The following is a 22,750-nucleotide window of genomic DNA, read 5'->3' on the forward strand; positions in this document are numbered from 1 at the left end:
GATTGAAAACGAGTCAGACATAAGTTTATTAAAACAACTTGTCAGACATTCACAAATGTAACACTGAACTTGTCAATAGATTAAAACAACTCGTCAGACATTTACTAACACAGCACTGAACTTGTCAATAGATTAAAACAACTTGTCAGACATTCACTCAGACAGCACTGAACTTGTCAATAGATTAAAAGAGCTCATCACACATCTGCCAACACAGGAAGCAACAGCCAGTTTTATTTGAGATCATAAAACGACACCAAATATAATTAGTGAAATGCAATAAGAATAGTAAAAATATTATGAATGAGATATTTCTATAAATACATTATATATCAAGAAAAAGATCAATCCAAGATTGCAGACCCTCACCAGGACTTCTTTTGAGTGGTGTATTCTTATGGGTTTTCGGGTAAATCCAATATGGCTGCCAAACCATGTGACCTATGATGTCATATGTGTGAATCTTTTGTTCCTCGTGGACAGCCGGTCAGACCTGTAACGTTTCGCCTTGACTTGTTCAGCCAAGAAGATTTTTGAAGGTTTTTGTTTTTTTTTAAACAATATGGCTGCTGAATCACGTGACTGATGATGCTAAATCTCTGAAAATGTAGGCACAGATCTGGTAGACGCCATAAATCAGCAGTTCCTTTGGGGGACAGGGTGTGATGTCAAGCAGTGAATGCATTAAATCATTTACCTCAACGAAGCTGCTTCATTTTGGCACATTTCTAAATCTTTTCTTCACCAAATATAATTCTCCAAACAGTGAAAAAGATAAGTTTTATATTTTGGAAATTTCACATTTTCTTGTGTATGTGTGGAGAAGGAGGGAACAGAGCCTTGCTTGATTGAAGTAAATCGGTATATCAGATTAGTTATACGACTCGTGAGAGGAGATCGTGGGAAATTGTTTTATATAATGCAGGAAATCGCTCCAAGCTCCTCATTTGAAAACTATTCGCACTTACAAAAGTGATGTATGCAGCCATTCATGGCTTTGATGAACAGGCATTCGATAATATGAGTGAGGAAAGTGGAAAAACAATTTTATCGTCAAGAAATCATTGTGGCCTCTTATAAGTCAAGGCGTGGTTGAGGAAGCAAAAAAACATGGCGGCTTCAGACCCCAACATGGTGACCCAGGAGAGGCCTTAAGACCCCAGAGTGAGGTGGCTGAGGATGCACCCAATAAAGGATATATTTAAATAATACCATTAATTATCTTCAAAAGGGGTATTTTAATTAACCCAAACAACCAATTTTCACTCTTGAATTTTCTTGGAATTTTCATAGCAATGCAAAGTTTCAGGCTGCTCGGTTTTACAGTTTTGGAGTTACAAAGGAGACACACTGAGACACACACACACTGAGACACACACACATACACACACACACACACACACACACACACTGAGACAAATACACACAAACACCGAGACACACACACACACACACACACACACACACACACACACACACACACACACACACACACACACACACACACACACACAGAGACACACAGAGACACACACACACACACACACACACACACACACACACACACACACACACACTGAGACAAATACACACAAACACCGAGACACACACACACACACACGCACACACACACATTTTAAGACCTGGTAGGTCTCCGTTTCATCTCATGAAACCCGCAATTGGACATAACAACCAACGACACACATGAAGGTACAAACTTCGAGACCAGTAAGTGCTCTCTGTTCCACCTTCTGAAACCCGCATAAAGAGATAACAACCAACAACAAACATACAGAGAATTGCTGAATTTGAGTATGATTTAATTTTCAACTCGATGTGCTTGACTTTCCCATCTGAGCACAATCCCAGCCAGCTGAGGAGTGGGATGTAAAATTATTTATTGAGTGATGGTGACCACTCGTGCTTCTATTGGATGGAGTCAAATTTGGTTTGCTACATCCCAGTGGTGAATCCACATTTCATCACCGGTTACCAGGTAAGCGATGTAGTTGGCAAGGTATGCGTTGAACAATTCACAAAACACATGACATGATGCCAGTCGTTGCTGTCAATCATGAGTGCTCAGGTTCGAGGACCCATTTTGCCGATACCATGTAGATGCCTGAGCGTTTGTGGTTGAGGATGAAAATGCTACCTTGAGAATTTCCATCCTCTGTGGGAATTCTTGTGACTTTCACACAGAGATCCTTCTTGATGAATGGCTCGACCCCAGAAACAGTTTGTGGGTCATCACATCTGCTGTTTATCCTTACCTCAGGTCATTGAATCTGAATATTGGGATTCTGCAGAACATGAATGTGCAACCACGCCATACACGGTCACCACAAATAATTGGATTTATTGGAAGTGGACACGAAGCCTCAAGGCTCGATTTTAGAAATACTTAAATTGCATGAAGTGGCCAACCTCTGGATCATAATCAAAGGTCTAAAACAACATGCAATGCCAGGTTAATGAAAGTAATATTAGATAACAAGCGTGCAAGAAAATTAATAACGATCAAATAAATGAAATAAGAAAAGTCAATTCGAGAATTCCAATGAATGCCCAGATGTCACAACTTTTGAAACGCCTTTTGTATTTGACAAAAATACTGTTCTGATGCAGTGCTCTGACAGGATGTGTTGCGTCATGGGGCATACGACCCAATGAAAGAATCCTGAAGCTGGCTGTCCTGCTTGTAGTCATGTTCATGAATATGACACCTAATTGTGTATTTCACGACAGCGGGTCTGTTGGTCTGTACAACGCCCCGATTTCCCAAGCTGTTGATGAAATTCTATCTGTAGATATAAAAGTGCAAGATAAGAATTTAAGATTGAAACGGTAAATACAAGGGGAGTAAAAATGTTCCATGATGTTAATAGAGAGTCAAGCATCATGAATGAACCAAATCTGAATGGAGAACCAAGAGTGTTCGTCCGCAGCCTGATGGAGTACTGCTCTCCCCTCTGGGCTGGTGCTCCTGCCTCTCACCTTTCTCGGCTTCACCCTGTGGAAACCAAGGCCCTGTGGAAACCACGCATAGATTTGAAATTTGAAGAGGAGTTGCATATTTGGTCATTTAATTCAATCACGATTTATTTTTATGTAAAATTTGTTTTTTGGATTTTGCAAGTATGGTGCTCCGCACGATGTCGTCTTCTTATTTTGATTTCTCCATGAGGTACAAGGGGGTACATTACTATGATTTTTGACCTGTTCATCTTCGTGCTCACCCCCCCCCCCCCCCTTCCTGCTGGCTTCAGCGAGTTCTCTGAGCATGATTTCAATTTTCCCCAGACTACGTTCTCTGATTTCTAAAGTCTGTTTATCACCGTGGCATTCTTCCTTCCACCTGTCATCCTGTGTCTGATATAATATTCATCTCAGAAATGCTAAACATCTCCACCTACCTCAGTGTAAGACACAAAGGTATAAAACATTGACAATATTTTTTTTTTGACCGAAATGCTTAATTCTGTGATGTTGGTGTTTATACCAAGTACATGTATAATATTTGTTTAAATTGTGTTTTAATTCAGCTTGTGATATTCGTGATTTTATATTTGTTTCAACATGAATCTTTGTTGCTCATCTGATGTCAACCTTGTGTCTATCAGTCTTCTGAATGTCTTTACCAAGGATGTTTTCTTGAATAAACGGAAATTAAAACACTGTATTGACACATACATAATCCTGTATGTTTTGTGGGAAATCTATGTGCCCAAACCAGGAATCAAACCCAGGTCCTCTGCTGAACCGTACCAGTGCTCCGCTAATTGGACGACCCACCGACTGAGCATGTAATTCTCCAACAACAAATGGTCTCTTTCCGAAGACCTTGCCGTGGACAGGCCACCGCTGCTCCTCTCGTTGGCAGTGAGTATCCCAGAAGCAGTGGCGTTTGTTTACATTTATTGTATTTATTTTGAGGACCTTGTACATATGCATGTATACCTGTGTGCGATCATGAATCATGATTCATGTGCATGTGTGTGCGCTGCTGCCACCAGTCATCATCACCACATGCCATCCCACTAAAGCTTGTTCCCTTCTGTCCAGGAAAGGGAAAAGTCACACCGCAGGATGGAGTTGGGAAAAGGGAGTCATCCACGGTGAGAGTAACAAAGAGCACCAAGCTGAGGAAGTTGACAAAGTGCCCGAAGCCGAGGTATGCACATGTGTGTGCATGCGTGGTGGAGTATGTGGGAAATCTGTTAAAATGATAGTTTCTGCATTTGAAAAACAGCACAACAAAGTTTAGTGGAAATCAAAATGGATGTGCCGTTGTCAAACTGTGGCCATGTAGCAGGAGAGGTCAGGATCAGGTATGGGAGCATATGCCAGAACAGCGTGTCACTGCGTCCACTTTCCACCGGTACTCCAGGGGCCTCCGTCTGGCCATCCCCCAGACAGATGCCAGGCCCATCCCAATCTCCATGAGATGCCGGTCAATCTGCTGCAACCACGAAGCATGTGGTCGGCCCATTGGCCTCCTCCACTCACGAGACTCCCTCGCTGAGAGAATCTGGTGAACAGGTTCAGCGTCAGGAAAACGAGCCACATGTCCCTACAGCCACAACTGACGCTCACGAACTATCCAGATAACAAATCTCACTCGAGTCTCTCTCAGCATCCGCTCGTTGGACACAAAATCTGACCAGCGATAGCCAAGGATTCTCCGAAGACACATGAGACCAAAGGAATTAAGTCTCCGTCTCAGATCCTTGGTCAGAGTCCAAGTCTCGCATCCATAGAGCAAGACTGGAAGTACCCAGGACCTGAAGACTCGGACTTTCGTCCTCCCGCACAGGTACCGGCAGTGCCACACCCCATGATCCAGTAAATCCATGACTCCCCAGGCCTGACCCAGATGATTATTGACCTCTGACTCACAGCCAGCAGAGACATGAATATCACTGCCAAGGGAAGCGAATCTCTCCACGACCTCAACATCCTCACCACAAACAGACACAGACAGGACAGCAGCACCCAAGATGTCATTGAAAGCCTGGATCTTAGTTTTGACCCAAGAAACCCGTAATCTCAGCAGCTCCGACTCCTCATTCAGAACCTCGAGGGCCCCCAAAAGGATATCTAAAGTCTCCGTGAAGATGACTGCATCATCTGCGAAATCAAGGTCCAAGATCTTGACATTCGCAAACGATGCAACACAGCTTGATCTCTCCGACATCCTCCCTAGAATCCAGTCCATAAGTGCGGAAAAGTGTGGGAGCTAGTGCACACCCCTGATGAACTCCAGTAACAACTGGAAATATGTCAGAGATGGTACCACCACACTTCACAGCACTCTCAGTACCAGAGTGGAGTTCAGACATCAAATCGATCAGTTTTGGTGGCACCCCACGAAGACCAAGAATCCTCCAGAAGTCATCCCGATTCACTGAATCAAATGCTTTACAGAGATCAACATAGGCTGCAAGCAGCCCCTGCCGAAACTGTCGTCTGCGTTCAGTGAGAACCTGAAGAGCAAGGATACGGTCAATCGTTGACCTCTTTGGTGTGAAGCCTGACTGCTCTGGACGCTGGTGCTCAAGCAGATGATGGCGAACCCTATCAATAATTATCCGAGCAAAGACCTTGCCCGGCACTGAGAGCAGCGTAACCCCCTCGGTAGTTGTTGCAGTCTTGGCGATCATCCTTCTGTTTCCAGAGAGGGACAAAAAGCCCCCTCTTACAATCAGTTGGGATGATGCCTGTGTTCCAGGCAGAGCACAAAACTGCATGCAATGACACGAGTGCAGCACTTCTACCAGCCTTGAGAAGTTCGGCATGAATGCCACAGATCCCTGGAGCTGAACCCCGTTTCAACCGGTTCACCGCAGCCCGTGTTTCCACAGGCGAAGGTGGACCATGGTTGATTCGAGGGTCAGCAACAGGGATTGTAACACCCTTGACGTCCAACTTGACAGCTGGTGGATCAGCCTGGTACAACCGCTCAAAGTAACCGGCCCAGCGGACCTTCACTTCAGACTCTTCTGGCAAGAGCCTACTACTCTCTGCTCTAACTGCAGTGCTCTGAGGGACGGGATTGGATGAATGCAATGCGCGAATTCCCCTGTAAGCGGGATGAGAATCACCTGTTCACAGGTGATGCTCTGCCCCCTCACAGATTCCTCGCATATAGGCCTTCTTCTCCACCCTTAGTGCATGTACAGTTTTATGCCTCAGCTCCCTGAACAGCTCAGCTCTGCCATTCAGCCTGGCGCTGCGACTCTGGTCAATGGTATCCAGTGTTCCTTGAAAGAGAAAATTCTTCTTTGCCCTGCGGTGAGTTCCAAGACATCCACCGGCAACATCAAGAACGGTGGTCGTGAAGGCACTCCACAACTCTTCAGGGCCCCCCAAGCACCCAGACCCCCCAAGTGTCCACTCAGCCTGTTCGCAAACTCCTCAGCTACCCACTCATCCTTGAGCTTGCCAACATCAAGCCTAGGCTGGGATGGTACCATTCTCCCGGATTTGAGGTGCAGTTTGAGAGTTGCTTCAAGCCTGTGGTCAGTATTGAGGAACTGAGCACACAGGTGGACCCTGCAGTTCTGGATCATCCTCCAGCGACCATCAACGAGGACATGGTCAACCTCCTTTGCCACACTGCCAGCGTTGGAATTCCAAGCCCAGCGATGAGCATGTGGGCGCTGAAACCATGAACCAGACACCATAAGTCCATGACTTCTTGCAAAGTCAAGGAACTTAGTGCAATTCTGATTCATAGTTCCTGACCCATGGGGACCAACACACACCTCATAACCATCCCTATCAATTCCAGTCAATGCATTGAAATCCCCCAAGACTGTAAGAGTATCTCTTCTGGGGCACTGATCAACCACAGACTCGAGCGTGGAATAGAAAGCATCATTCACGGTGAGATCACTCGCCTCAGTCAGAGTATAGACAGAGACAAGGGAAATGACACCTAAGGAGTGACGAATACTTTGTCTCATAATACGCTCGTTGACCGGTGTTACCTCAATTATCATTGGGGTCAGCCTATTGGACACAGCTACAACAACTCCTTGAGTATGGTAACCATCAGAGCGACCAGACCAATAGTAGGTGTAACCACCCACCATTATATCACCGCAATCCAGTCTCCGAACCTCAGGGCGCTGTCACACCATGACAATTTAGCCAGGAAAGGCAACGTATAAAAATGTATGTAAAATGTTGGCGTACGCTGAAATTTTGATGTTTTTTTTTAAAGATTTGGTCGTATTCATAACGTGTTGGTCGTATGTCAGGTCAGGTATGGGAGCATGTGCCAGAACAGCGCGTCGCTGCGTCCACTTTCCGCCGGTACTCCAGGGGCCTCCGTCTGGCCATCCCCCAGGCAGATGCCAGGCCCATCCCCATCTCCTTGAGATGATGGTCAACCTGCTGTAACCATGAGGCACGTGGTCGGCCCACTGGCCTCCTCCACTCATGAGACTCCCTCGCTGAGAGAATCTGGTGAGCAGGATCAGCGTCAGGAAAACGAGCCACATGTCCATACAGCCGCAGCTGACGCTCACGGACTATGCAGGTAACAAATCTCATCCGAGTCTCTCTCAGCAATCGCTCGTTGGACACAAAATCCGACCAGCGATAGCCAAGGATTCTCCGAAGAGACCTGGTACCAAAGGAATTAAGTCTCCGTCTCAGATCCTTGGTCAAAGTCCAAGTCTCGCACCCATAGAGCAAGACTGGAAGTACCAAGGACCTGAAGACTCGGACTTTCGTCCTCCCGCACAGGTACCGGCAGCGCCACACCCCATGATCCAGTGAATCCATGACTCCCCAGGCCCGACCCAGACGTCTATTGACCTCCGGCTCACAACCTGCGGAGACATGAATATCACTGCCAAGGTAAGTGAATCTATCCACGACCTCAACATCCTCACCACAAACAGACACAGACAGGACAGCAGCATCCAAGATGTCACCGAAAGCCTGGATCTTTGTTTTGACCCAAGAAATCCGTAATCCCAACGGCTCCGACTCCTCATTCAGCACCTCGAGGGCCCCCAAGAGGATGTCTAAAGTCTCCGCAAAGATGACTGCATCATCTGCAAAATCAAGGTCCGAGATCTTGACATTGCCAAACGATGCACCGCAACTTGATCTCTCCGACATCCTCCCAAAAATCCAGTCCATACAAGTGCTGAAAAGTGTGGGGGCAAGTACACATCCCTGACGAACTCCAGTAACAACTGGAAATAAGTCAGAGGCGGTACCACCACACTTCACAGCACTCTCAGTACCAGAGTAGAGTTCAGACATCAGATCGATCAGTTTCGGTGGCACCCCACGAAGACCAAGAATCCTCCAGAGGACATCCCGATTCACTGAATCGAACGCTTTACAGAGATCAACATAGGCTGCAAGCAGCCCCTGCCGAAACTCTCGTCTGCGTTCGGTGAGTACACGAAGTGCAAGGATACGGTCAATCGTTGACCTCTTTGGTGTAAAGCCTGACTGCTCTGGACGCTGGTGCTCAAGCAGATGGTGGCGAACCCTATCAAGAATTATCCGAGCAAAGACCTTGCCCCGGCACTGAGAGCAGCGTCACCCCTCGGTAGTTGTTGCAGTCTTGGCGATCACCCTTCCCTTTCCAGAGAGGGACAACAAGGCCCCTCTTCCAGTCAGTTGGGATGATGCCTGTGTTCCAGGCAGAGCACAAAACTGCATGCAACGACACGAGTGCAGCATTTCCACCAGCCTTGAGAAGTTCGGCATGGATGCCACAGATCCCTGGAGCTTTGCCCCGTTTCAACTGGTTCACCGCAGCCCGTGTTTCCACAAGCGATGGTGGACCACAGTTGATTCGAGGGTCAGCAACAGGGATTGTAACACCCTTGACGTCCAACTCGACAGCTGGGGGATCAGCCTGGTACAACCGCTCGAAGTAACCGGCCCAGCGGGCCTTCACTTCAGACTCCTCTGTCAAGAGCCTACCACTCTCTGCTCGAACTGCAGTGCTCCGAGGGATGGGCTTGGATGAACGTAATGCGCGAATTCCCCTGTAAGCGGGACGAGAATCACCTGTCCACAGGTGATGCTCTACCCCCTCACAGATTCCTCGCACATAGGCCTCCTTGTCCACCCTCAGTGCACGTACAGTTTTACGCCTCAGCTCCCTGAACAGCTCAGCTCTGCCATTCAGCCTGGCCCTGCGACTCTGGTCAATGGTATCCAGTGTCCCTTGAGAGACAAAATTCTTCTTTGCCCTGCGGTGAACTCCAAGGCATCCACCGGCAACATCAAGGACGGTGGTCTTGAAGGTGTTCCACAACTCTTCAGGACCCCCCAAAGCACCCAGACCCCCCAAGTGTCCACTCAGCCTGTTCGCAAACTCCTCAGCTACTCTCTCATCCCTGAGCTTGGCAACATCCAGCCTAGGCTGGGATGGTACCATTCTCCAGGATTTAAGGTGCAGCTTTAGAGTTGCTACAACAAGCCTGTGGTCAGTATTGAGGAACTGAGCACTCCGGTAGACCCTGCAGTTCTGGATCATCCTCCAGCGACCGTCAATGAGGACATGGTCAATCTCCTTTGCCACACCGCCAGCGTTGGAATACCAAGTCCAGCGATGAGCTTGCGGGCGCTGAAACCATGAACCAGCCACCCTAAGTCCATGACTTCTTGCAAAGTCAAGGAACTTAGTGCTATTCTGGTTCATAGTTCCTGACCCATGGGGACCAACACACACCTCATAACCGTCCCTATCAGTTCCAGTCGATGCATTGAAATCCCCCAAGACTAGAAGTGTATCTCGTCTGGGGCACTGATCAACCACAGACTCGAGTGTGGCGTAGAATGTGTCCTTCACGGTAACATCACTCGCCTCAGTCGGAGCATAAATAGAGACCAGGGAAATGACACCTAAGGAGTGACGAATCCTTAATCTCATAATACGCTCGTTGACCGGTGTTACCTCAATTATCATTGGGGTCAGCTTATTGGACACAGCTACAGCAACTCCTTGGGTATGGTAACCATCAGAGCGACCAGACCAATAGTAGGTGTAACCACCCACCATTATCTCGCCGCAATCCGGTCTCCGAACTTCAGAGAGAGCTGCAACCCCGATGTCCAAACGCTTGAGCTCAGATGATAACAGAGACAGGTGATCATCCTCTCTTAGGGATAGGACATTCCAGGCACCCACCCGAAGGGACCGCCTCAGGTTAACCCAAGGAGACCGCCGTCTGGTGGACGACACCTCAGCACCACTCCGACACACTCTCCCGCAATCTGACCCAGGGATGTTACCCCGTGGTTTCCCTCCTATCAAAGATTGGGGGTCCCGAAGAGCTTGCCCCAATCCCATCATCCGGTGAGCTGCCCTGCGAAGGGAAGCTGCACAGGAGGTACTCCCACGGAGTGGGTTTTCAGATTTTTTTGCGTTTTTGCGTTTTGCGGAATGAAGCGTTTTACGGTGGCTGGAGTGCAAATCCTGCCACCAACCTCCTAATAAGAAGTAGCCCAACTGCAGGAGGACGTCCGCAGACACAGTTGGGCACTAGATATGGATGGCCGTTGGCTCACAATTAGCTCCTCCGCCCTTTGACAGGTTTTGTTTTTAATCCTGCTGGGTGTCCATATCCAAACACCCTCCTCACCAGAAAACCTGGTGGGGGAGACGGTTTAGTCGCCGACAACCCGACCATGGAACAGGTTAGTACAGGTTTACATGGTACCTGTAGCAGGTCACAGATCGAACCTGACCTGACGAAGTTGGTCGTATGCATAACGTATTAGTAACGGGCACAGAACGTTTCGTTGTCTTATAGATAACTTATACCAACGAATGCTTAGCCTGTTGTCGGCGTTCACAACCTATGCCCAACGATAGTTTAACTTAGGCAGAGCGCGCTGCATGTATCGCCGACGAACTCGTGGCGTAGCCTGTTAAAAACCTGCCGCTCGCCGATTTAAATCATAACCGCCTGAGAATTGGAAGTGTCAACCACGCAGTCACACCTTGACGATTTAGCCAGCGTATGCCGACCTATGAAAAATGTGTCTAAAACGCTGGTACACGTCGAATACGGTATGGGTAAGTTGTGTATACGTTAGGAGCACGCTGAAAAACGATGAAGTACGCTGTCATATTTCGTGGTACGTTTAGTACGTCGTGAAATTTAAAGCATGCTGAAAATTTTACGACGTACTCGCCGTATGGCTCACACGATCCGCTACGCTGGGAATAAGTTGTAGGCACGATATGCGATCATTGACACACGTCGACACAAGTTCCTGGTAAGTTACTCATAAGTCGAAATACGTCGAGGTAATGTTTAGCTTACCCAAAACTTATTTTCTCCGTCAAGGCACATTTTATTTTTTACTCCTTGGCTCCATGAAGGCGAAATATCTGAAGTTGTTGTTGTTGTTTTTGTTTGTTTGTTTGTTTGTTTGTTTTTTTTAGTCTATCACGAATTTTAAAATATATTCGGACATTTGCTTTTAAGTTTCGATGTCGAAGTGACAATATCCTCAAACAGAAAATATTCACAGAGGAACTAAGAATAAGACATGAGCAAACTGAAGAGGCAATCGGACGTGACGTAACGGTACGTGACGAAATATCGGAAGTTATTGTTGTTTTTTTGTTTTTTTTTAACGCTGCCAATACGCCATTATACGGTAGCTGTAAATTAGAAACACGTTCAGTAAGTTCTGTGGTCGTCCGGAAGACGTCAATTACATACGTCAATATCCGTTGGAGGTACGTTACACATAGGTTCAAAGCACGTTACTCATAGGTTAGAAATAAGTTTTGGGTATGCTAAGCATTACCTCGACGTGTTTCGACTTATGAGTAACTTACAAGTAACGTGCCTTAACGTGTGTCAACGATCGCATAACATGCCTCAACGTGTGTCAACGATCATGTAACTTGCCTACAACACGTTACTCATGGGTTATAAATAAGTTTCGGGTACGCTTATCATTACCTCGACGTGTTTCGACTTATGAGTAACTTACAAGTAACGTGTGTCGACGCGTGTCAACAATTGCATAACGTGTCTACAACTTATGGCCAGCGTAGCGGAACGTGTGAGTCATACGCTAGCATACGTCGTAAAATTTCAAGCATGCAAAAATTTGAGGATAACGGCAAAGTACAACGATGAAAGCCAGCGTACTACGACGTATGGCAGTGTTTTTCAGCGTGCTCTTAACGTTTACAAACTTACCCATAACGTATTCGACGTGTGCCGGCGTTTTAGCCCAATTTTGCATACTTCAGCCATACGTTGGCTAAATCATCAAGGTGTGACAGGGCCTTCAGAGAGAGCTGCAATACCGATGTCCAAACGCTTGAGCTCAGATGATAACAGAGACAGGTGATCATCCTCTCTTAGGAATAGGACATTCCAGGCACCAACATGAAGGGACCGCCTCAGGTTAACCCAAGGAGACTGCCGTCTGGTGGACGACACCTCTGCACCACTCCGACACACTCTCCCACACTCTCCTGGAATGTTACCCCCTGCTTTCCCTCCTATCATCAAAGATTGGGGGTCCCGAAGGCTTTGCCCAAATCCCATCATCCGGTGAGCTGCCCTTCGAAGGGAAGCTGCACAGGAGGTCCTCCCACGGAGTGGGTTTTCAGATTTTTTTTGCTTTTTTGTGTTTTGCGGGATGAAGGGTTTTACGGTGGCCAGAGTGCAAGTCCTGCCACCAACCTCCTAATAAAAAGTAATCCAACTGCAGGAGGACGTCCGCAGACACAGTTGGGCACTAGATATGGATGGCCGTTGGCTCACAAAGAGCTCCTCCGCCCTTTGACAGATTTTGTTTTTAATCCTGCTGGTTGTCCATATCCAAACACCCTCCTCATCAAAAAACCTGGTGGGGGAGACGGTTTCGTCGCTGACAACCCGACCATGGAACACGTTAGTACATGTTTACAAGGTACCTGTAGCAGGTCACAGATCTAACCTGACCTGACTGTATTCATTCCATGCATTCCAGTCATCCCATCTGACTAACCATTTCATTTTAGAATGCTACAGTTCCCTGTCCACCTCAATGTTGCCATGAGCATCAACAAGGTACAAGGACAATCACTCAAAGTTGTTCGCCTCACCCTGCAAAGCCCATGCTTTTCTCGTGGCCAACTATGTTGGTTGTTCCACAGTTTGCAATGGCAAAAACCTTTTTATCTTGGCTTCACATGGAAAAACGTGCAACATTGTCTTTCCTAAAGCTCTGCAAGGATTAGAAAAACCCAATATCAAAGACTGTGATAAAATGTGATGTGAAATCCTCAGTGCTGAAAAATAAGAAACAAAGAAAGAGGAAAGAGAAAAAAGGCAAAAAGAAGAAAGGGAGAAGAAAGGCAGAAAAAGGAAAGAGAAGAAAGGGAGGAAGACAGAAGAAGGAGGAAGACAGAAAAATGATGACAAGAAAACAAAGAACAAAGGAAGAAGAAGAGGCAGATCGAAGAAGATAGATACAAGAAGAAAAAAGGGAGAAGGCCAGGAAGATAGACGTACACAAAGATGACAAAAATCAGGGAATAACAAAAATCCAGAGCAACTGAAATTTCTCAACAGTAAAAAGCAAGATTCCAGGCAAACACAGCAACAATGACGGCATTCTGCCCTCCGGTACTTGTAATCTCCCAGTCATTGTGTTGTACTTCAGTCGGTTTTCCGTACTATCTGGTTCAGGAGGACACAGTTCAAGCCTATGAAACCTTTGCTGCCCCTGTGTGAAGCGGGGCCATCGCCGTAAAATACAAAACACACAGGAAATGGCACTTTGTGTTGAGGCGCGGCGGTGATGGTCATGTTTAACCCTCGACCAGTCAAAGATCCCCGGGGGGTTAAACACGGCAAGGTAAGCCTTGGTCTTATTTGCTCTCTCCCACCTGTCTCTCTCTTTCTCTTTCCTCCTGTCCGCTCCTCTCTGTCCCCCACCTCCCTCTCTCTCCCCTCCTTCCCACCCTCTCTCTTCCTCCGTCCCTCTCTCTGCATTCTTACCCTGCCTTTCTCCCCCCCCCCCCACCTCCCCATATATTTGTCCCCTCTCTTAGTATTCCCGTCAGCGAAGCGACAGGTGGTATGTGCTTTGTCCCAATAAAGATAACATCATGTTTGCCTTACATTCCCAATGACGATAACACATCATGTGACTGAAACATTCCCGATGATTATACATCATTTTAGCTAAAAGTTCCTGATAATGATTACAAATCATGTCAGCTAAACGTTCCTGATGAGGATAACAAATCATGTTTGCGAAACGTTCCGGATGAGGATAACATATTGTTACGAATTTGGGAATTTGATTGCACACAACATTCAGGTTCCTTTAGTCAGTTATGTCGATAAGTGCTTGTTCCCGAGATGGTTCACCTTCCATTGTTTAATGGGCAGAAATCGATTAAGTGCGCTGCGGGATTTAATTTAATAGTTAGTGAGCGATCACAACACAAAGGAAGACGCCACTCCCCCTCTTCTGAGAAGAGGAAGAAGAGCCCTCCCATCCCGAGATTCATGACGTCAACAACTCCCTCCCATCCATGGTTGAGCGGGGGATGGAGCACGAGGGCATGAGTCACGCCGGGAGCGGGCCGATAAGAATAAAGAAGAGATCCTCTGCTTTGTTCGGGCTGGCTTTTCAGTCGTAGGCCTTCGGGTTCTGCTTGGCTTGGGTTAGGGAGGAGGCTTTTTGAAGGCTTTTTGCTTCGGCTTGGCTTTTCAGCAGACCTTCAGGGTCTGCTTGGCTCGGTTCGCTTTGTGGGCTCTGGCTTGTCGAATAGAGAGGCTTTGTTCATCGGGAGAGAGTTGAGCTGGTTGCTCGGCTCGGAGTTCTTGGTTTGTGTTGTGAGAGGCTTTGTTCATCGGAAGAGAGTTGAGCTGGTTGCTCGGCTGGCTCTTCTTGGTTCGTGGAGCTCTTTGTTCTCCGCTTGGTGCGACTCATCGGCCTCATCAAGGAGGTGGTTCTTCGAGACAGCGATGCATCGACGGGAAGGATCGGCGCCTCGTCTCACCACCACGTGTTCGGAAGCGCGGGAGGATTCGCTGGAGCTCGGGAAGAATCACGGCTCATGGCGATTGGATCCAGCTCGCTCTCGCTGGAGCCCGGGTCCGAACAGCTTGAAGACCACACGAGGTGGAGAGGTTCGAGATAGGTTCTGGGTTTCGGCTCATCTGTCCCTCCGAAATGGAGCCCGTTATTAAAGGCATCAGCCACCATTTATTGGGTGTGTGTGTGTGTGTGTGTGTGTGTGTGTGTGTGTGTGTGTGTGTGTGTGTGTGTGCGTACGAGTGTTTGTGGGCCCGTCTAATAAGTAGGAAACTGTTAAGTGCTTTGCGTGCTGTAAATGATTGTATTGCATTTCGTATACTCGGTATAGTTCTGCTCTTACGTGCTTCCATTGTTCTCCATTATAATTAATGAATACCCCAATTGTTAAATGTTTTCAGCTCGTCGCGTGGATTCTTTCATTAACTGAGCATTTCGTGTGTTGGGAGTTCGAAAGCCGTTGGTTTGCCTGAAGCCTCTGCAGGAGAAACACAATAAAGAAATCATTTGGAATTTCTTTGCAACGTCTCACGGAAAGGGTCCGGTGGACGGAATCGGTGGAGCCGTCAAGCGTGTTGCTTGGAATACGGTTAGGAATGGAAAGGCCATTGTTACCAATGCATCAAGCTTCAGCGAAGCGGCAATGACAAGCAATGTGCTTGTAGCTGAAATAAAGGGCACGGAGATTGAAAGAAGAAATGAAGTCCTGGGAATCAGTCTGGTTTTTAAGGATGCCAGTCCTGTACCTGGCATAGGTGGTGCGCATTGTATGAAATTGATGAATGACGAGATAGAACTCTGTACAATCACCTCAGATGCTAGGCCTGCAGTTGCGTTGCCTGCCTCAGATGCTGATGTGAACACTAAGATCTGCGTTGGGGATTGGGTTCTCGTGCAATATGAGAAGACAAATTACCCAGGGGAGGTGAAACGTGTAGAACATGAAGAATGTCAGGTGAGCATCATGGTGCCAGCTGGAAAAAATTGGAAGTGGCCTGTTCGGCCTGATGAGATTTTCTACACACACGACAATATTGTTCGAAGACTGGAGCTCCCATTCATTGTGAACCACCACGGCAATTTTGCCTTTGTATATTTCTAGTTGGTACTCGAGACGTTTTACTGCACAAAAGTGCGTATTGTTTCTGTTATGAATGGCCCATTTGAAAGCTAAAATTCCAAGTTATGGCCCATTTGAAAGTTGTTTGAAAGCTATTAATTCCTCGTTATAACCTGTTTGAAAGTTAATTCCTTGTTATTTAATGTTATCTCTGTTGTTAAGTCACATCAAATTCACTACCTGTAAATACTAGTCAGTAAGTTCAGCCTTTGTGAAGACAGCCGTGTGGATTATCAGTGTGGGATGGATTATTATCAGTGTGGGAAAATTTGTAACAGGAGTCACAGTAACACGAGTCACGATCATAATTTAATTTATTGCCCATATTTATAAAGGAAAATCAATTCTTTGTATCTTGTATGAAAGCCTGTTGAACTGTACCCCTTTGAACCCACAAACGATATTCTTTCGTTTTATCGGTTTTGGACAAATTTGGCATGTACATGAGGTGATTCTTTGGCTTTCCCTTTTCTGTAACGCGAGTCACGCTATAAATAAAAACTATATTAGACAATTGAATAATTATTATTTGTTTTCTTTTCATACCTTACCCGCAAAGGTTATTACAAACTGAAGTACAACTTCTGACCTGTATCACTGCATTGTATACTCTGAGATATAGATTGTCAATTGAGCTAAAATGTAACACGAGTCACGATGGAATTGCCTGGGTAAATTTGGTGTCGATTTGGAATTTTTGCATTTTACCAACCTTAGACATCATCCTATGTCAAAAAGTTCAATGGATTCGTGATCAGCGTGAAATTTGGCCATAAAAAACACTCCTTTCAAAAAAAGTATGGTTGTATGCCCAACCCTACTGAGAGGGAAAGGCATGGCATTGACAGACTTATCACCAAACATGTGAAACACCAGTGTGACTGTTTGTGGCTGGGTCAGGATTCAAACCAAGACAAGAGAGCACACACTTCCAAGCTATCTTGCCACCAATACACATGCACGCACACATAGTGGACAAGAAAATAAAACATCAATGTAAAGTCACCACGTTCGATCTGTATGTGCCAAGGTGTGGGGGGGGGGGGGGGTCCACCAGCATCTGGGATTCTGCAGGAGGGAAGTGGCACCATTATTCTGTGAGAAAGTCGATCAACTCACACCTGTTTCATGGAGGTGGAAAAGGCCGTCTCAGGCGTCGATCCGGGATATCCCATAAATGTTCGATTAGGTTCAGATCCGGTGATTTTGATGGTCATGACATATGGATAAAGCCGCTGTCACACCTTGACGATTTAGCCAGCGTATGCCGATTTCTGAAAAATTTGTCTAAAACGCTGGGACACGTCGAATACGTTATGGGTACGTTTTGTATTCGTAAAGACCACGCTGAAAAACACTGCCATAAGTCGTAGTACACTGGCTTTAAACGTTGTACTTTTGGGTTGTCCTCAAATTTTTGCATGCTTGAAATTTTACGACGTATGACTCACACGTTCCGCTACGCTGGCCATAAGTTGTAGGCACGTTATGCGATCGTCGACACACGTTACTTGTAAGTTACTCATAAGTCGAAACACGTCGAGGTAATGTTTAGTGTACCCAAAAATTATTTCTAACCTATGAGTAACGTTTTGCAAGCACGTTATACGAACGTTGTTCACACTTCGCAACACGTTACTTGAAAAAGACGTAGACGTATTTGACGTCTGCAGGACGACAACAGAACTTAATGAACGCGTTTCTAACTTACAGATACCGAATAATGGTGTATTGGCAGCGATTAGGGGAATTGGTATCTAAAAAGGGGCTTCGCAGGAGGAACCCATCTTTTTTTTAGACTTCGTGGTGAGTACATGTCCATGTCATTCCGAGAGATGGAGGATACGGCAAGGCTAAGACGACAATACCTACCTGGCCTCCAACATCAACATGACCTCATCGAGTTCACACTGCACCAGTTGCGTGCCAATAGAGCCAGGAGAAGAAGACTTGAACGGTGGAGAAGGAACTGGGTCAGACCATGGATCGGGAGGCGACGCCATTACGGCATATATGACCAGCTCATGGTGGAACTGCGGAACGAGGACCATGCATCCTTCATCAACTTCCTGCGAATGCCCCCAGCGATGTTCGATGAGCTGCTAGCCAGAGTGGGTCCAAGGATAACCAAGCAGTACACCTTCTACAGGGATCCGCTTGAGCCTGGCATAAGGCTGGCACTGAGCCTGCTGCTGTTGGTGCCGTGACTGCAGTGCTGTGGAAGCGATTTAACTCGTTCAATGGAAACGATTTCAATTGCCGAGCACCAGCGTCCAAAAACAATAGGCGAGTGACAGCCATTTATTAAAAGTGAAGTTGCAGCCTATGAATAGAAAACCTCACGTAATCCTCGACGATACGCTGCCACGCAATGCTTACGTCAGACTATTGTTGGGCATAGGTTGTGGACGCCTAAAACACGCGAATCAATCGTTGGTATAACTTATGTATAAGTTATCTAAGCGTTCTGTGTTCATTACTCGTACATTATGCATTTGTCCAAGTCATTTTGAATACTTTAAAAACTGAAACAAAAAAAATAGTTCATCGTGGGAATGAGAAAAAAAAACGAGCCGAGAAGAGCATCGAACAATGGTGCAAAGTAGTCTCCTATTCGTGGACGCAACGAGGATCCATCATCACCCACATCCTCCCCGTCAAGCTCACCTACTACTACTGACATTGACATCCACTCAACATGGAGTCTGGAACACTGACGGGTTCCTCTTGTGAAGCCCATTTGTACATACCAATTCCCCTAAACGCTGCCAATACGCCATTATACGGTAGATGTAAGTGAGAAACACGTTCAGTAAGTTCTGCGGTCGTCCGGAAGACGTCAATCAAATTCGTCTACATACGACAATGTGCGTTTGAGATACGCTACTCATAGGTTCAAAGCACGTTACTCATAGGTTAAAAATTAAATTTCGGGTATGCTAAACATTACCTCGACGTGTTTCGACTTATGAGTAACTTACAAGTAACGTGTGTCCGACGGGTGACAACGATCGCGGAGCGTGCAGAGAACTTATGCCAGCGTATGCGGAACTTGAGCCATACGTCGAGTACGTCGTAAAATTTTCAGCATGCTTGAAATTTCACGACGTACTAGACGTACCACGGAATATGACAGCGTACGTTTTTACAATTACATCATCAACGGAATAAAAACCCAATTTGTTCCTTTTGTGATCTCAATCCCCCCCCCCCCCAGGAATCTTGTTCCCACCGTACTCTAACTGTGTCCCCCCATGACAAACTTGTACAAAATGAAGTTGAATGACAAGATTATTCGTCACTAACATCAGAGTTGGGTTCTTCGGATGACCCGGAGGTACACACACACACACACACACACCTGTAAGCCGTCTAACCTTGGTTGGAATCCTGACGCAGCTATAACCCGTCAGCCTGGTGTTTCATCAATGTGTCGTCCCTCGGATGGACGTCAGGCTGGGCCGTCTTCGCTGATGCTGATGTGAGTTGTACTTTAAAGGTGGTGAACGGAAAACCCGAACAGCCACCGTGTCCTGTGTGAAGAGGAGGCGAGCTGTTGCCGGCATCATGACAAAAATTACAAATTCCTGCTCTAACCAGCAGAGGGCACTGCATCAGCGGCACAGCTGCGTCCTCGGCCAATGATGCTACCCCGCAGCCTTGTGCTGCATGCGACTGAAGACGAACATCAGACGAGCCTGGATTACCAAAAGGATTTCATTTTTCCACGTCCATGTGTGTTATGGACACCGAACTGATGATTGACCCCCCCCACCCGTGTTGACCATCGAGCCGTCAGGATATTTGAATTTCGCCACACAACACGTGATGAAATCGCACAGCCAATCACAGACTACTTCCGGTATGTTCCCCGCCCAACTGGAAGTCTCGCGATTTGCCGTTTCTCGGGAATCGGGATCCGTAAATCCTGCGGATAAAGACCGAGATGTAAGGGCCCCGGTCACTCACTGGTCGTGTAAAGGCGTCGCTTGAGGGACGGGGTGAAACGGGTCTTCGGGTTACATCGTTCGCACCGTTGTTGTTGTTGTTGTTGAACGATCACTCGATAAACTGAACGGTGATGAGAGGAGGAAGAACTGACAAGAATGTCCCATCTCCTGAAAGTCGAGGTTGGATTCGTGCTTTACCAAGTACGTCGTTATCTTTCCGTGCACCACGTACATTTTAATTACTTCGATATATCAACGGGTGAAAACAAAAGGGAATTATTACCTGGCGCGATGAGGGGGCGATGGAGTCATCTTGTGGTTGATTGGTCGATGGCTGACGTCACGAGTGTGAATGTTGATTGGTCGATGGCTGACGTCACGAGTGTGAATGTTGATTGGTCGATGGCTGACGTCACGAGTGTGAATGTTGATTGGTCGATGGCTGACGTCACGAGTGTGAATGTTGATTGGTCGATGGCTGACGTCACGAGTGTGAATGTTGATTGGTCGATGGCTGACGTCACGAGTGTGAATGTTGATTGGTCGATGGCTGACGTCACGAGTGTGAATGTTGATTGGTCGATGGCTGACGTCACGAGTGTGTCGATTGGTCGATGGCTGACGTCACGAGTGTGAAGGTCGATTGGTCGATGGCTGACGGTGACATCAAAATGTCAAAGGTCAGAGTCTGTGATCTGTTTTTGTTTCTGCGATAACTTAACAATGGCTGAAGGGATCCAAGTCAAACTTGGTACAAATATGTATAACGATGTATTAATGTGGGCGGAGGCATATCTGTTGACGTTGCGACGTTGAAGAGTGCCGTTATAGTTATTATTGTTATTATTATTATTATATTTATCTCAAGACTGTGCAGTGTAAGCTGTTCTATGAACTCTCCAGTTGAGTAATAGTTATTATTATTATTGTTATTATTATAATATTTATCTCCAGACTGTGCAGTGTAAGCTGTTCTATGAACTCTCCAGTTGAGTAATAGTTATTATTATTGTTATTATTATTATTATATTTATCTCCAGACTGTGCAGTGTAAGCTGTTCTATGAACTCTCCAGTTGAGTAATAGTTATTATTATTATTATTGTTATTATTATAATATTTATCTCCAGACTGTGCAGTGTAAGCTGTTCTATGAACTCTCCAGTTGAGTAATAGTTATTATTATTATTGTTATTATTATAATATTTATCTCCAGACCGTGCAGTGTAAGCTGTTCTATGAACTCTCCAGTTGAGTAATAGTTATTATTGTTATTATTATTATTATAATATTTATCTCCAGACTGTGCAGTGTAAGCTGTTCTATGAACTCTCCAGTTGAGTAATAGTTATTATTATTGTTATTATTATTATTATATTTATCTCCAGACTGTGCAGTGTAAGCTGTTCTATGAACTCTCCAGTTGAGTAATAGTTATTATTATTATTATTGTTATTATTATAATATTTATCTCCAGACTGTGCAGTGTAAGCTGTTCTATGAACTCTCCAGTTGAGTAATAGTTATTATTATTATTGTTATTATTATAATATTTATCTCCAGACCGTGCAGTGTAAGCTGTTCTATGAACTCTCCAGTTGAGTAATAGTTATTATTGTTATTATTATTATTATAATATTTATCTCCAGACTGTGCAGTGTAAGCTGTTCTATGAACTCTCCAGTTGAGTAATAGTTATTATTATTATTGTTATTATTATAATATTTATCTCCAGACCGTGCAGTGTAAGCTGTTCTATGAACTCTCCAGTTGAGTAATAGTTATTATTGTTATTATTATTATTATAATATTTATCTCCAGACTGTGCAGTGTAAGCTGTTCTATGAACTCTCCAGTTGAGTAATAGTTATTATTATTATTATTGTTATTATTATAATATTTATCTCCAGACTGTGCAGTGTAAGCTGTTCTATGAACTCTCCAGTTGAGTAATAGTTATATTGTCCTGTTTGTTTTTTTGTCTGTGCCCACCGCTCCACCCCACCCCCACTTCGCTTGACTCCACGCCCCTTCCTCCTTCCCCCAGATATGCCTTCACTATCTCACCACTTCAGGTCAGTTCTGGCATTGGATCAGTGGGAAAAATGATGATAAATCTTTTGTCTGTGACATATGAAAGAGTGGACGCTCATTAAAGTGTTTCTCAAACAATCATGTCCCTTCTCATCAGTTTCTTATAAAGTTAATTCCCTGCTTCTTTCCCCATTCGCTGTTTTGTCACAAAAAAATAAAAGAAAAATTGATCCCAAAAGTTGTCCTTGGTTTTCAGTTTCCAATATGAAATGTTTCCTCTGATTTGATCTTTCATCATAAAGGTTCATTGTTATATATGGAACTTCCATGTGTACCTAAAGGCCCGGTCACACCTTGACGTTTTAGCCAGCGATGGCAACGTATTAAAATGTATGTAAAACGCTGGCTTACGTTGAACTTTTGATGTTTTTTTTTTTTTAAAGATTCGGACGTATTCATAGCGACTTGGTCTTATGTATAACGCATTAGTAACGGACACAGAACGTTTCGTTGTGTTATAGATAACTTATACCAACGAATGCTGAACCTGTTGTCGGCCTACACAACCTATGCCCAACGATAGTCTAACTTCGGCATAG

The 22,750-nt window shown here is 45.6% G+C and overlaps 2 protein-coding genes and 1 long non-coding RNA gene across 7 annotated transcripts in view; 2 read left to right on the top strand and 1 right to left on the bottom strand.

The window, feature by feature from the left end:
• LOC147011206 (uncharacterized) overlaps positions 1-16,906 on the top strand; it is a 484,760-nt gene extending 467,854 nt beyond the window's left edge. The window contains exons 12-14 of the mRNA XM_085859778.1: positions 3,737-3,882; positions 4,066-4,174; positions 15,450-16,906. The gene's annotated coding sequence lies outside the window, so the exon portion shown is untranslated. The remainder of the gene's footprint in view (positions 1-3,736; positions 3,883-4,065; positions 4,175-15,449) is intronic.
• LOC147011212 (uncharacterized) lies at positions 1,929-20,249 on the bottom strand. The gene is made up of 3 exons (XR_015052437.1): positions 20,138-20,249; positions 19,546-19,701; positions 1,929-3,030 (listed from the first exon to the last, which is right to left on the bottom strand). It is a non-coding gene; the product is annotated as an uncharacterized LOC147011212 (long non-coding RNA).
• Positions 20,019-22,750, top strand: part of LOC147011213 (tectonic-2-like) — a 35,513-nt gene continuing 32,781 nt past the window's right edge. For 2 of the 5 annotated variants that reach the window (XM_085859774.1, XM_085859775.1), the window contains exons 1-2: positions 20,022-20,319; positions 22,165-22,192. In XM_085859774.1, the coding sequence (XP_085715900.1) occupies positions 20,275-20,319; positions 22,165-22,192 (73 nt within the window). In that variant the 5' untranslated portion in view covers positions 20,022-20,274. Of the gene's footprint in view, positions 20,320-22,164; positions 22,193-22,750 lie in introns of all 5 variants that reach the window. The other 3 variants (XM_085859773.1, XM_085859770.1, XM_085859772.1) reach the window with 3 other exon arrangements.

This window comes from Eptatretus burgeri, chromosome 16 (assembly GCF_056783735.1).
Source record: "Eptatretus burgeri isolate ZD-2024b chromosome 16, Ebu_testis_v1, whole genome shotgun sequence".
In the NCBI taxonomy this organism is placed as follows: domain Eukaryota; kingdom Metazoa; phylum Chordata; class Myxini; order Myxiniformes; family Myxinidae; genus Eptatretus; species Eptatretus burgeri.